General features: G+C 37.1%; 1 protein-coding gene across 4 annotated transcripts in view; it reads right to left on the bottom strand.

Moving 5' to 3' along the window:
* Positions 1-41: 41 nt before the first annotated feature.
* The window catches only part of RAD17 (RAD17 checkpoint clamp loader component), a 32,937-nt gene continuing 17,508 nt past the window's right edge, over positions 42-15,470 (bottom strand). For 2 of the 4 annotated variants that reach the window (XM_028089622.2, XM_028089623.2), the window contains 8 exons: positions 15,182-15,293; positions 12,734-12,919; positions 10,930-11,015; positions 10,664-10,810; positions 8,238-8,387; positions 6,294-6,414; positions 3,066-3,123; positions 42-699 (listed from right to left, as the gene is read on the bottom strand). In XM_028089622.2, the coding sequence (XP_027945423.1) occupies positions 435-699; positions 3,066-3,123; positions 6,294-6,414; positions 8,238-8,387; positions 10,664-10,810; positions 10,930-11,015; positions 12,734-12,919; positions 15,182-15,293 (1,125 nt within the window). In that variant the 3' untranslated portion in view covers positions 42-434. Of the gene's footprint in view, positions 700-3,065; positions 3,124-6,293; positions 6,415-6,877; positions 7,422-8,237; positions 8,388-10,663; positions 10,811-10,929; positions 11,016-12,733; positions 12,920-15,181; positions 15,294-15,470 lie in introns of those variants that run through there. The other 2 variants (XM_028089626.2, XM_028089624.2) reach the window with 2 other exon arrangements.

The raw sequence follows: 15,470 nt of genomic DNA, 5'->3' as shown, positions 1-15,470 counted from the left end.
GCATATAAAAATGGTATTTGAGAAGTTAGAGACCATAGAGAAACTGTGAATAAGGCACAAAGTTTATTTACACTCATAATTGCATACTAAACTGTTTCATAATTCGTATTTACAACCCCATAAAGTTTTAGTATTCTGAATTATTCCTTCACATTCTTTGATATTTGACATAATGTTCACTCTTCATTCACACTGAACTCCTCTCCCAACACCACTCACAAGAGTAAATAAATACTAGAGAAAAAAATTAAGATATTATTTGAAGCTTGATCTGTTTACTTCAAGATGACAGAGAAATCAGGTTCTTGTGCTGAAATACAAGAGTGAAGAATTAAACTGTCATTCACTTGAAAAGTATATTATCTCTGTTCAGATACCACTGAATAAAATGCACATGAACCTGCCAAGCAACAACATGACCGGCAGGCTGGTTTCTAGGTCCCATCGCTCTCATAGTCTTCAATTATCAGCTCTTCTTCCTCCATGTCTCCTTGCACGGAAAAGGGCTGAGGCTGGCTGGCAGGCAGCTCACTCCCACTATTTTGACTCAAAGGCAGACAGAAAGTTTCAGGTTCGGCGGTTTGAGTGGGTTCACCCAGAGCTTCCTCTGCAGGCTGCCCTCCATTAAGCAGTGCTTCATCTCCACTGTCGGGGTCTATCAATCCAGGTTCCCTGTCCGTCAGGGCTTCCATTCTCAACCTGCCAGATTCATAATGCAGGCATCAATAATAACCAAAAAGAGGGATACCTTTAAGTTATACCATGCGTGTGAGAATTATGAAGCCATCTCTTCACTTACCTTGACATGCTCACTCTGTAGCCAAGCCCTTTGGTTTATTTAATGATATAAACAAAAGTACAAGGTAAATGACAAAATGTGAAAAAAATCATTACAACTTACAGTACAAATGACTTGATTAATGTCTTTGCTAAAGAGTTCTTACAAATTAAAAAGAAAAATTAAATAGAATAGAAAAATGGGTAGGGCACCTGGGTGGCTCAGCTGGTTAAGCATCAGGCTCCTGATTTTGGCTCAGGTCATGATCTCAGGGTCGTGAGATCAGGCTCCTCACTAAGAGTGGAACCTGCTTAATATTTTCTCTCTCTTCCTAGCCCTCTGCCCCTCCCTCACCTTGTGAGAGCACATGCATGCACTCTCTCAAAAAAAAAAAAAAAAAGAAAAATGGGCATAAGACATGGACAATTTACATAAAAAATACAAATGGTAACTAAATTGTTCAACCTAGTTATTTTAAAAATTGAAATTAAAATAATGAACTACTACCATCATCTTTAAAACTGGCAAAGACCTTTATTTAATTAGTTATTAAAGTTTTATTTATTTAAGTAATCTCTACACCCAACGTGGGGCTCAAACACACAACCCTGAGATCATGAGTCACATGCTCTTCTGACTGAGCCAGCCAGGTGCCCCAAGACCTCTTAAAAAGGTTTTAATAGGGGCGCCTGGGTGGCTCAGTTGGTTAAGCGACTGCCTTCGGCTCAGGTCATGATCCTGGAGTCCCGGGATCGAGTCCCACATCAGGCTCCCTGCTCAGCAGGGAGTCTGCTTCTCCCTCTGACCCTCTTCCCTCTCATGCTCTCTATCTCTCATTGTCTCTCTGTCAAATAAATAAATAAAATCTTAAAAAAAAAAAGATTTAAAAAAAGTTAAAAAAAAAAAAAGGTTTTAATAGAACCCAGCGGTGTCAAGAGCTAGGAGAAAAGAATATACTGATAGACTGTAAGTGGACATAAAATTGGCAAAATATTCCCGGAAGTAATCTAGCAATATACAGCAAAGGCTTCAGAGAAGTGTATATCCATCGATTCAACAAGTTTTTTGGAATACATCCTATGTAAATAGCATTTGATGTTCACAATGAGTAGAGCTATGAGAAAACTGTGATAAAGCTGGAAATAAGCTAAATGTACAAAAATAAGGTGTAGGCTGTATTACAGGAAACTAGAGAACTAGTGAATATTAACTATCAAGCTAAATATTAATATTTAGTATTGTCAACATGAATCAACGATAATGTTAAATATGGTCATCATGATTATTTATTTAAGTAATCTCTACACCCAATGTGGGACTCGAACTCATGACCTTGAGATCAAGAGTCTCATGCTCTATCTCGACTGTGCCAGCCAGGCATTCCTAAATATGGTCATCATGAATGACTGCAATAAGTAGCACTGACAAATCCTGTCTCCCAAGTTAGATCAAGTAGTTGAACCAATAACAACAGTTAAAAAGCCTTTTTATTTTTTATTTTTTTTAAAGATTTTTATTTATTTATTGAGAGAGAGAGAGAGAATGGTAGAGAGAGAGCATGAGAGGGAAGGAGGTCAGAGGGAGAGGCAGACTCCCTGCTGAGCAGGGAGCCCGATGCAGGACTCGATCCCGGGACTCCAGGATCATGACCTGAGCCGAAGGCAGTCGCTTAACCAACTGAGCCACCCAGGCACCCAAAAAGCCTCTTTAAATAAAATGCCAAGTACATAATTTGACCTTACAAATAAGTGAAGTAGAAATGAAATACAGGTGTTGTGTTAATCAATGATATTAGCCCAGAAGTGATTTCATAATAAAAGGAATAGCACAGATAAAGATTTACCTCTCTATATCTAATAAAACTGCATTTTTTAAAATTTGTCTGAATCTTCTAAGAGAAGGAAGTTAAGAAAAAAAAAAAGTGCTTTTGTGGTAGTTCCTGGTCACTGCAGGCTTTAAACACAGGCTAAGGACACCTCTGGGCAGGAAAGGTGAAAAGGGGTTTTCACATAGGCAAGATCTGCTAAATGGAGGATTTTAAAAATCCCCTTGCTTTTATGATTCCATATGTGAGCTAGTGAAAATATACTGTTATATTACATATAGTAATAAAATGGTGGATTCACAATGCAATCATATGACCATTAATCACTGGGAATTGTATGTATCTCTTGGATTTTACAGATAAATTTTACTGGCTGTATACTGAATAAATTAGGTAACATTCAGTGGACATTTCAGTAACAGGTCTTAAAACAGGTTTTGAAAATTAAAACAATCAGCTTACCTTCCAAAGTGTCGTTTCAGAGGAAGCCTTCCAATATCTTGGATAAAAGAAATTTGAGCTGAAACAGAGATTTTAAAAAAGCTTTAAAGAGACAATTCTCTGAAGATAGATAAATGGACAATAAGCACATGAAAGGATGCTCAAAATCACAAATCCTTTGGAAAATTCAAATGAAAACCATGGGATACCATTTCACATCCTTTAGGATGTCTGTTAGAAAAAAAAAATAGAAAAAAAAAAGGTTTCACAAAGATGTGGAGAAACTGAAACCCTTGGGAATTGCTGGTGGAAATGTAAAACGTGTAACTGCTTTGGAAAATGGTAAAGCAACTCCTTAAAAAATTAAAGACAGAATTACTATATGACCTAGCAATTCCACTTCTGGGTATATACCCAAAAGAACTGACAGCATGGTCTTTTTTAAAGAGTAATTTGTACACCGATGTTCGTAACAGCATTGTTCACAATAGCCAAAAGGTGGAAGCAACTTATGTGTCCGTCGGCAGATGAATGGATAAACAAAATGTGGTATATACACACAATGTGATGTTATTCAGCCTTAAAAAGGAAATTCTGATATATATATATATATATATATAATATTATATATATTTATTTTATTTGGGGCAGAGGAAGGGGCAGGAGAGGGCGCGAGAGAATCTTAAGCAGGCTCCACACACAGTGCGGAGCCCCAAGTGGGGCTCAATCTCACGATGCTGAGATCATGACCTGAGCCAAAACCAAGAGTCAGACGTTTAACCAACTGAGTCACTTAGGCCTCCCAATACATGCTATAATATAGATACACTTTGATGACATGCTGTGTGAAATAAGTCAATTACAAAAGGACAAACACTATGAGTCCACTATGTCAGGTACCTAGAGTAATCAAATTCAGGGACAGAAGATAGGTGGTGGGCAGGGAGTGGGAGGTAGTGTTTAACATGTGTAGTTTCAATTTTGCAAGATGACAAAGTTCTAGGGATTGGTTATACAAGGTCAATATGCTTATCACCACTGAACTACATACTTACACATGGTTTAAGTTGATAAATTTTTATATTCTGAAGAAACATTTATTCAGGAAAATCTAACTGCAAGAGTCTGTGGCATTTGAACCAGGACTCACTCCTTTGCTTCCTCAGCTTTAAGGAGATTTCACGCCAGGTGGGTGCAGCCAAGGACCCATAGGACTCCCTCCTTCCTGTGGCCGGCCAAGAATTCAGGACTCCCTTTCTCCAATCCAAACCATGGAAGCTCTATCCTAGTAGCGCAGCAGGCTGAGAATACTGCCTCCTCCTTGAACTGCAATGGCCCTCGCCCAAGTTCATTCATAGAGCTAAGGGCCCGTGCTGTGAGGGGCCCAGCCATGATGATCAGAGGCTACCTCCACTTGAGCACTCACCCAGAACAATGACTCACTACAGGGGCTCAACAGTAGATCTGAACTGGCAGAAGAAAGAATAAGTCAACCTGAACAAGACTGATAAATATTGTGTAATCAAAGAATAGGGAGAAAATGAAAGAGAAATAAACAAAGCTATCAGAGGTATGTGGGATACCTTTAAGCATTCCAACAAACACAGAGGACCACAATAAAAAACAAAGAGAAAGAAGTAAAAAATAAATAATGTCTAAAATGACATAGTAAATAAAGAAATAGGGGAAAAATGGTAAGAAAAACCAAAACATCTTTTTTTTAAGTAGACTTCACACCCAATGTTGGGGCTTGAACTCCCACCCCAAGATCAAGAGTTGCATGTTCTTGGGGCGCCTGGGTCGCACAGTGGGTTGAGCGCTCAACTCCTGGTTTCAGCTCAGGTCATGGTCTCAGGGCTGTGGGATGGAGCCTAAGGGCTCCATGCTAAGCGCTGAGACTGCTTAAGACTCTGCTACCTCTTCCCCTCTTCTCCCCCCACCCCCGCCCTGCCCCTCTGGCATGTGCTCTCTCTCAAATAAATACTGAAAAAAAAAAAAAAAAAAAAGAGTTGCATGCTCTAACAACTGAGCCAGCCAGGCGCCCCCAAAACATCTTATTTTTGACTGAATTTTATGAACCCTTCAAAGTTTGTAAACCAACACTATGAGAGCTCTTGGATACTTACCTTTTTAAGGATCCACTACAGAACAGAATCAGGATTTTTAAAAAAAACAGCTTTTTGATATGGAAAACTGAGTTTGTGATCCTATAATCTGAATTTTTAACTAGTGGATAAATGATTCTCCAGATAATTTCAATGTAAGTAGTCTAAATCAGTACTAGATACTAAACTGGGAAAGGTTAGAATAAACTCTGTGGTGTTAGGCTGAAATTCAATGTATTGGTTTGAACTCATGGTTTACACACACACACACACACACACACACACACACACACACACACACACTTCCTAGCTCTGTTAACTCTGTGGTGTTAGGCTGAAATTCAATGTATTGGTTTGAACTCATGGTTTACACACACACACACACACACACACACACACACACACTTCCTAGCTCTGTTCCACTGAAACAGACACAATGATACTCCAGTCTAGACACAATGATACTCCAGTAGCAAGGACCATACCTAGTATCCAGATCCTAAATTCTTTTTTTTTTTTTAAGTAGGCTCTACGCCCAACATGGAGATTGAACTCACAACCCCTAGATCAAGAGTCACATGCTCTATCGACTGAGCCAGCGAGGCGCCCCCAGATCCTAAATTCTAAATACTATTTCCACTCTAAGGAACCAGGCCTCCTGAAGTATAAAATGATCCTGGATTTCTGATATTTATAAAAGGGACATCAGAGAGAGCTCTCTCTTTGCTCTGCTCTCTGCCATGTGAGAATATAAAATAGCTGGATCTGCTTGTATCTTGATTTTGGACTTTCCAACCTCCGGAGCTGATTTAGTACTTATTTATAAAATATGGAGTGCTATCCATGGTAAGTGCCATATGCCAATTAAAACATATGCCTAATATTCGTATACGCACAGAAAAAAGTCTGGAAGAATTTACACCAACTTTTCAAAAGGAATTACCCATGGTTATAGGGAACTTTTATTTTTACTTTATATACTTCTGTATTGCTTTATTCCTTTTTAAATAAAAAACACATATTTTGGATCAAAAAATAAAGGGAAAAAAACTTAGCTCACTAGAATATAGCAATGAGTTGACCTACAGAAAGATAAAGTTATAAAACACTACTTCTTGGGATAACTAAAAACCCATGTTATTACCTGGATTTCTCATTGGAATGGTTAGCAAGGCAAGGTATGGCAACAGCTGAGTTTGGAGGCATAAAGCTGGTAAGCAGAAGTCAGAAAAAAGTGCTTTTGCTGCCAAGCAATTTTCCCGATACTGTACAGAAAAAAAAAAAAAGATGAAATGAAAACTAAAGTAAAAAAATATGGAGATGTATCCCTAGACAAACTAAGTTTACTATATCACAAATTGTGTTTACATACCACATACTTTTCAGTTTATCTAATTAGTTTTTTATAAGTGTCCTAGCCTTACCTAATGAAGCATTTTACCTATAAAACTATTTCATATTTGACATAATAGCAATAAGAATATATTTTTAAAAATTTTATTTATTTAGTCATGAGAGACAGAGAGACAGAGAGAGAGGCAGAGGCAGAGGGAGAAGCAGGCTCCCCGCAGAGCAGGAGACCAATGTGGGACTCGATCCCAGGACCCTGGGATCATGACCTGAGCTGAAGGCAGATGCTTAACAGATTGAACCACCCAGGCGTCCCAGCAATAAAAATTTTTTAAGAGACTTAAGGTAGAAAGAAAAAAAAAACTTAAAAATGAAAGGAATTTTGTTTATGAGCATAATCATAAATTATGTGAGGATATTGTTTCTCAGTAAAAAGATTTATATTCTTCAGTTAACATGGGTACAATGCTAGGCTGAGGAGGAGAGAAGCACAATCTGCCTTCAAAGAGCTTACAGTTTTACAGAGATAATCTGTATGTAACTATAAGGCAAAATCAATTTTCATGCTATAAAGAGCAAAGCAAGTCAATAAGGGACATAAATTGGTTAAAAGTCATGAAATTGTCCAAGAAATCTGTTGGGAAAAATGTCTTAAGTAATGAATTACAGGCTCATATTTAGCCATATGATTTACGAACTGGAAGACATCTTAGAGATAATGTAGTCCGGAGACCACAAATTCAGATGCTGTAGGAGACAGGCGGGGATATAAATCAGTGCAGTGAGAAAGCTGGGGAAAATAGTACCCACCACTCCCATCTTCAAGGGGCAGATGCTACTTGGCTTGATCAGATTGCTGCCATGTAAAAATATAGGCCAGTGCTGCCTTACTTTGCATTCTTTTCGGAAGAGTCCAGGAATTCTGAGCCAGAAATCCATATATGAATTTTAGTTATCATACTCATTTTTTAAAAGACTGGAAATTCATGAAAAAAATCTTTTTGTGTGCAGTATTCAACATGGGGGGGCCATCTATTTTTGACTTCTAATCCAATCCTCTACATTTAAAGCTGTGGAAACTAAGTGCACATTAGGTAAAATAACGTGTCCAGATGGTTAGAAGCAAGTCAAGGATTTATTCCCCCCCGCTTTTTTTAAAGTAATCTCTAGGGGCAGCTGGATGGCTCAGATGGTTAAGCATCTGCCTTCAGCCCAGGTCATGATCTCAGGGTCCCGGGATCGAGCCCCGCATCAGGCTCCCTGCTTGGTGGGGAGCCTGCTTCTCCCTCTCCCTCTACTGTTCCCCGATTGTGTTCTCTTGCTCTCTCTCTCAAATAAATAAAATCTTTAAAAAAAAAAAAGTAATCTCTATACCCAATGTGGGGCTTGAACTCATGACCCTGAGATCGAGAGTCACATGCTCTTCCAACTGAGCCAGCCAGGTGCCCCTATTTTTAATTAAAACTAAAAGATAATTATAATTGATACTGTGAATTCAATAATTATCTAATAAATATGATATGTGTTTTCAAATTTTGAGTATTTTCCTTAAAAATAATGAGGCATTTAAGAGTCCTTTTTATGTCTTACTATAATTCTAAGAAAATTGTGGGTGTTAGCAACTATTTCTTACTATAATAAAACACTTTTTTAAAACATAAAAAAATAACAGCTTTATTGAGATATAATTCATATACCATAAAGTTTACCTATTAAAAGTATACAATTCTTTTTTTACCTTTTTATTTATGAGAAACCACTGGGGTTTGTGCAAGGGTCGAAAACTTGATCCTCCTCCTTGGCAATGAGCAAATCCTCGGGCTTTGTTGGAATGCATCACACCTCTTGTAGCTATGGATGTACTATATTGCGTGAGTAAACAACGTGTCTAAAAAGGAGACAAAATGTAAAATAAGGAAAATAAGAGATTTACAATGCAGTGCTATTGGTACTGCTGACACCAAAAAACCACTAATCAGATTTACTTAATGTATGTTCACTTTTTTTTTTTTTTTTTAAGATTTACTGATTTTAGAGAGAGTGTGCACATGTGCGAGGCAGGGGAGTGGCGGAGGGAGAGAATCTTCAAACAGACTCTGCCGAGTATGGGGTGAATGCAGGGCTCTATCCCATGAACCATGAGATCACAACCCTAGCTGAAACCAAGAGTTGCTCAACCAATCAAGCCACCCAGGCATCCCTAATGTATGTTCACTTTTTCCAATATTACCAAAGCCCTGAAAATAATATGCTAAAAAATTACCTAAATCAAATTCAACTGAGACACAATTAACCAGTATGTGTGAACTCTGAATGGATCTTGGATGCGGGTGGTGAAAACAACTTAAAATACGTTTTTTTTTAAAAGACTTAATTTTTAATTGCTTCTTAGCCTTTTGGCTAAGATTAAGTTAAGATTTTATTTTTGAGTAATCTCTGCATGTGGGGCTCAAACTTACAACCCTGAGATCAAGAGTTGCATGCTTTACCGACTGAGCCATCTAGGTTCCCCTTAAAATACATTTTTAAAAAAATATTTTATTTATTTATTTGACAGAGATAGCAAGACGGGCAACACAAGCAGGGGGAGTGCGAGAGGGAGAGGCAAGCTTCCTGCTGAGCAGGGAGCCTGATGTGGGGCTCAATCCCAGGACCCCAGGATCATGACCTGAGCCGAAGGCAGATGCTTATTAACGACTGAACCACCCAGATGCCCCTTAAAATACAAATTTTTGAGACAGCTGAGGAAATCAGAATAAGGATGTTACTGAATTAATGCTAGTTTCCTTAAGTGTGATAAACGCTATGTGGTTGTAATAGGGCAATGTCCTTATGCATGCTTAAGTATTAAGTGATGTGGTACCTGCTATTACTTTCCAATTATTGGGCCAAAATGACTGTGTAAACACATAGAGGTTAAGCAAATGTGGCAAAATATGAAAAAGTGGTACAGAAAAGCTAAGGGTATACAGGCATTCATCATACTGTTCTTTCAACTTGTCTATAGGTTAGAAAATTTCAAAATAAAAAAGAATATAAGAAAAATTAAGCAAATGCAACTGAATAGTGAAACTAAATATAACACAGAAACCATATCATACATGTTTTTTATTGTATCTTTCCTAATTTTAATTATTAATGCTATTTCAATATTTATAATACAGAAACATTAACATATCAAAACAGTGTTGTGCAAAAGAACTTTCTGTAACAGGAATGTTCTGTTATTTAACAAACTGTTTAACGCAGTAGTTACTAGCCACATGTAGCCATCAAATGCTGGAAATGTGGCTAGTCTGTCCGCGGAACTGAATTTTATTGACTTGTTTATTTATTTATTTTTAAAGATTGTATTTATTTGATAGAGACAGAGAGGGCTAGAGAGGAAAGTGGGGGAAACAGTACAGGAAGAGGAAGAAGCAGACTCCCCACTGAGCAAGGAACCCGATGCAGGGACCCTGAGATCATGACCTGAGCCAAAGGCAGACACTTAACTGACTGAGCCACCCAGGCGCCCCTGATTTTTAAATTAAGTTTAATTTAACATAATGTAAATAGTTGTATGTGGCTAGTGGCTATTACATTGGTCAGAGCAGTGTTAGAATGTTATGGAAAAATATAAATTTTATACTGAATAATTTCAAATTTGTAAAAAAATTTATTTAAAAAGTAAAAGAAAGTATAAAAAGCACATTTCTTCCTCTTCTACTTTTCAATGGTTGCCAAAATTTCTGAATATACATATTAATTTCATAATCAGAAAATAACTTTAGAAAAAACAAGTATTATCACCAAAAAAGTAAGATTAACCACTGTCAATACAAACACTGGATTGGATGAATTAATTTTATTAATTTTATTAATTTTATTATTGTTATTAAGAGTTACATAAGGGGCCCCTGGGTGGCTCAGTCAGTTAAGCGTCTGCCTTTGGCTCAGGTCATGATCCTGGGGTCCTGGGATCTAGTCCTGCATCGGGTTTTCTGCTCAGTGGGGAGTTTGCTTCTCCCTCTGCCCCTCTCCCCCGCTCATGCTCTCTCTCTCAAAAATAAATAAATAAAATATTTTTAAAAAAAGTTATGTAAGATGTCAAATGAGGAATAAAAGTAAACTTTCTCAATTCTGAGGAAACATTCATAAACAAATACAGTCAAATGGTCTTACATTCCAGTCACCACTGAGGGTATCTGCAAAACTCAGAAAGTCACTGGCTCTCACAAGATCATCTACTTCCACGAAGAAATCTATGTAGTTTTGGTGAAGATATAAATTAAATAACTCTCCTGGCATGTGTGACATTTCTACGACTTCCTATAAAAAGAAGCAAACACATAGAATTTAGGCAAAAATGCAGTGGTTAAATGTATACATCCATAAATGTAAATAATATATATCCCATAAAAAGCACTAAATGTTATTAAAGACTTTACCTCAGGTTGAACAAGTAAGGTATCCCGCTCATACTCTGATAAATGAGAAGGCAACCGAGGGGAATCTAATTCTGTTAAAGATGCTCCTATAAAAAAATTTCTGGAATTATTAAAAATACCACCACCTACAGTTACATAGAACCACTCATTTGAAGGTTTTTTCAACACTTTAGGCACATAATACCAAACATACTAAGCAAGATGTTAAAAATAAAAAAAAGTAAGTGGAGGCTTATGTGAGTTGCCTCACTATTACAGTGCCTTGCTGCTGTATATATAGTGAGTTGTCTCATTATCACTATTCTTAAGAAATCAAATTAGAATTCTGATGTCTGGATTATGGTTTTTCTAGAAATAAAATATTCCAACTCGCAAAGCACTCTGCAGCATTTCACCTTTTCAGCTCTGCATTGCTTTCTTCTTTTGATCCTCATTCTCGATATAAAAATCTTTACTATTTTCTTTACTATGTAGGATGAGGCTGCTTTCTGCATGAGACAACAGGAACCCTGTTCCTTGATGCAAGAAGTTATAAATGAATGTTGAGAAGGCAAACAAAAAATAGAAGGAAAAGAATCAGTGGGAATAGCCACTGAGGTTCAGAGGTAAGAGACCCAAGGGCAGAGGTGCGCCTTCACTTCCACTTAAGTGTCCCTGTTTCATTTTGTTCAGGTGGCAGGAAGGTTTCCATTTAGAAATCCCAAATTTTCAACCATCTGGAAAGAAGAAACTGAGAGATATTAGCCTAAAACAAGAAGGATGCCTGCAGTGAGAAGACAATGAAGCAGCAATAGAGAAACAACAGAAGACAAAGAGGCAAGGAAGATAAGAAGATCGAAAATAAGTACGGGAGGCACTTAAGAGTTTTATAGGAGGATAAAAACAGCTGTTTAAAACAGCTCGGTTTTTGGCAATCAGAAAATAGTCTCAGATAATAAGAGGTGTGATAAGCATGAAGCTTCAACAAATGTCTGTCCACATACTGTTTGTGATCCACTGAAGCAGCTATTTTACAAGAGGTTTGAAAAACTATCTGAGAGGAAACTGAGGACACGACACATAGAACTTTTCTCAATGGTCCATTATGATGATTTACTTTGTGCTATAACAGATAAAACAGTTCCAAACTACAGCAATAGTTTCCTTCAAAATTTGGTAAGAATTGTTTCAATCTATATAAAGGCATGTCAGATGCCCCCCCCCCCATCTTAATTCTCTTCCTTCAGGATCAGCAGACTAAGAACTGATGTTTTCTACATGAAAAACAGAAGTCTGGGATTTTTTTGAAAGGAAAAACAATCTGGGAGCTTAGAGATCAGTGATCCGGGTGAAAGGACTGAGGGGAAGCAGGCATTAAAGAAAGAAGAGGGAAACAGAACATCTCTGGCTGGGGAGAGGGCAGGTAGTAAAGAGAAATGTAAGGAGTTCCAAAGAAGCCTGAAGCTACCTGGCAATTTGCCTAGGGTCCTGGTGTCCAGAGTTCAGGCCTAAGAGGGCTTTGGGCTACCAACACCTGCCACTAAAATTCTAGAGAAACTGATGTCTTACTTGCAGCAAACTATACTTTTAAATAAGATTACAGACATGGATATAGTCTACAGTAGTTTTTATATTTAGTCCTGTCCATTGTCCAAAAATACTCTATCTACATACACTTACTGGCTATGTCTTAGGCCTTGCCAAACAGTATCAGACCTAGCCCTAGATGCGAAATATGTAACATTTTCAAAAACTGGTATTTAATTTCAGTTGTAAGACTAATACCTAACAGATTTTTTTTAAAAAACATATCAGATTTTCTTACTTTTACAATATAATATTTTCCCCAGAGCTCTGAAAAGAAAAAGAGAAACATCTTTGCCACCAATAGCTTGGACCTCTTGGCTTTCAAAAACCGTATCAGTTTTCTTCCTTTGTTTTGATTTTGACAGCGCAGCATCTGATTTTATTGAAGACATTCCTTTCTTCCTTGGCCATAAACGATTTTCCCCTAAATAATATACACCCAAGAGACAATATTGAAAATAAAATTAAAAGATGAAAAATAAAACTGATGTTTTATGTAAGTTACACTAAATAGTCAAATTAAAATATATTTTTTCTAATAAACCGTAATTACAAAATATGTGAACTCAGTCGTCTTTGGGTTGCTACACTATTAAAATGGAATAAAACATCATCTAAAAGTACCTTATGACACAGATTTCAAATTTTCACCCATAAACACATTCTCTAATATAGGCCTATCATTTTGAATTCTCATGGTACTGCTTGTGCAAGGTACTGTTCTTGGTGCATGATATGTATTAGCCAATTAAATCCTCAAAATAACTTGATTAGGTGAGAACTATTATTACACACATTAACAACAGGAGATAAAAAGAGATTAAGTAACTGCCTCAAGGTCATCAGCTAGTAAGTGATTTGAATCCAGGCAGTACAGTTCTATAGCGCATGTTCAACAACTATTCTGTATTACCTCTCTACTGATTTGGGCAGTCTTTAATTTATGAATATATCCGTGGTGAAATTTCACTGGTAAATCTACTGTTCAAAACTCAGAATGCATCACTTAAGAAAAGTGGTCTGGAAGAGCAAAAAGAACATAGAATCTGGGTTTGATTCTTATTATTGTTTATCTCATTAAGCTGGTCAAGAATTAAATGAAACAATATATGCTTACTAATACAGTTCCTGACCCACTCAAAAAATATTTTCTTCCCTTTAAAATTACTGAGCTCAGAGTAATAATGTTATAAATGACAGGATTGCAAACTGGCCTACTTCAGTCTTCCCAACCCATAATTCCAGTAATGAACCTAAGCACCATTTACATTTATGTTTCTATAGGAATAAGCAGAATTCTGGTTTTGGTTGTATTACGGTGCTTATTTACTCTTCTCTACAGTTATTTTGAAAAACAAAGATACAAACTAAATGAATAGGTTATATTTGTAGGTAGATGCTAGGATTGCAGGTGGATTTTAAGAACTCCAAAGATGGCTTTTAATTTTTCAAGGTCAATTTCTCAATGTGAAACATCAAGTAAGGTGCTTGTTAAATGTTTTCTGATGAGAACCGTGTACAAGAAACCATGTGCTCTCTCTCTCTATTTTTTTAAAGATTTATTTATTTGAGAGCGAGAACAAGTGTGCAAGCACACGAGTAGGGGGAGGTGCAGAGGGAGAGAACCTTCAAGCAGACTCCCTGCTGAGCATGAAGCCCCCACATGGGGCTCCATCCATGACCCAGGAGATCATGACCTGAGCCAAAATCAGGAGTCAGTCACTCAACCTACTGAGCCACCTAGGCACCACTTGCCCTTGTGTTTAAGTAGGCTCCATGCCCAACGTGGAGCCCAACACAGGGCTTGAACTCAGGACCCTGAGATTAAGACCTGAGCGAAGATCAAGAGTCAGATGCTTAACTGACTAAGCCACTAAGGCGCCCCTGTGCTATCTCTTTTAATATAGCATGACACTGCACCTTTTTTTACAATAAAGGTAAATCAATTTATTTTAAATGTATCATATATAAATTAAAAATAAATACAGAAGTAAACTACATAGGCAAAATACGATGTATTTTTAAAATACTTTATTTTGGAGATAGAACACATGCACATGCACTCAGGTGGGAGAGGGACAGGAGAACCTCAAGCAGGTTCCATGCCCAGTATGGAACCCCATGTGGGGCTTGATCTCACAACCCTGAGATCATGACATGAGCTGAAATCAGGAGTCAGATGCTTAACCAATACAGCCATCCATTAATGAATTAAAATTCATTAATAGCTTACCATTTATTGACTCCTTAATATATATCAAGCACTGGAATAAATACTCTACAAGTATTAACTCACTTTTCACACAAGTCTGTAAGAGAGGTTCTCATATAAAAGGTGAGGATATGCAGGCACAAAATGATTGTCATTTGCAAGATTATTCACCAGTAAATGGCAGAGCCAGGATTTTCACCCAGGAAGTCTCAACCAAATTAACTTTAAAAAGTAAAGTAGCAAACCACACAAATCAATCTGGTTTTGTCTCAGGTACACAGATAAATACAATGACATATTCACAGAGGTGTGTGTATGTACGTGTACATACATGATTTTATAGAACAGTCTCAAAAAGAACAGTAGATGGAGATATATAACAATAAGTTAAAATGTTTAGTTTGATTTAGACTCATGAACAATTAAGAGAAAGTCTCCTACACAATGCAGTAAGAATTTATTTTTCACAGTTACCTTTTGAAGAAGAAAACTGGAGGCTGTTTATTGCACTTCTGATATCACCAGAACATCCTTGACAGAGCAACTCTAGAGAACTTTTATCAGGGACAATAATATTTCCTCCATTCTAAAATGAAAAATATTGAAGTTTAAAAAACTAGTTTCTGAAACCAAAAAAACACTCCCCCACTCTCTAAACTAAATGAAAAAGTACATTAGAATCTTTTAAAGATGCTAAAAAGCTTCCATGTTAAACGCCAATCTGCTCAGGAAAGTCAATGATTTATCATAGCTTAAGATAAAT

This window comes from Eumetopias jubatus, unplaced genomic scaffold (assembly GCF_037043125.1).
Source record: "Eumetopias jubatus isolate StellerSeaLion01/CBP00866 unplaced genomic scaffold, mEumJub1_p1.0 scaffold_5, whole genome shotgun sequence".
NCBI lineage: Eukaryota > Metazoa > Chordata > Mammalia > Carnivora > Otariidae > Eumetopias > Eumetopias jubatus.
The sequence above is the reverse complement of the archived record's forward strand: the minus strand, read 5'-3'. Positions and strand labels throughout refer to the sequence as shown.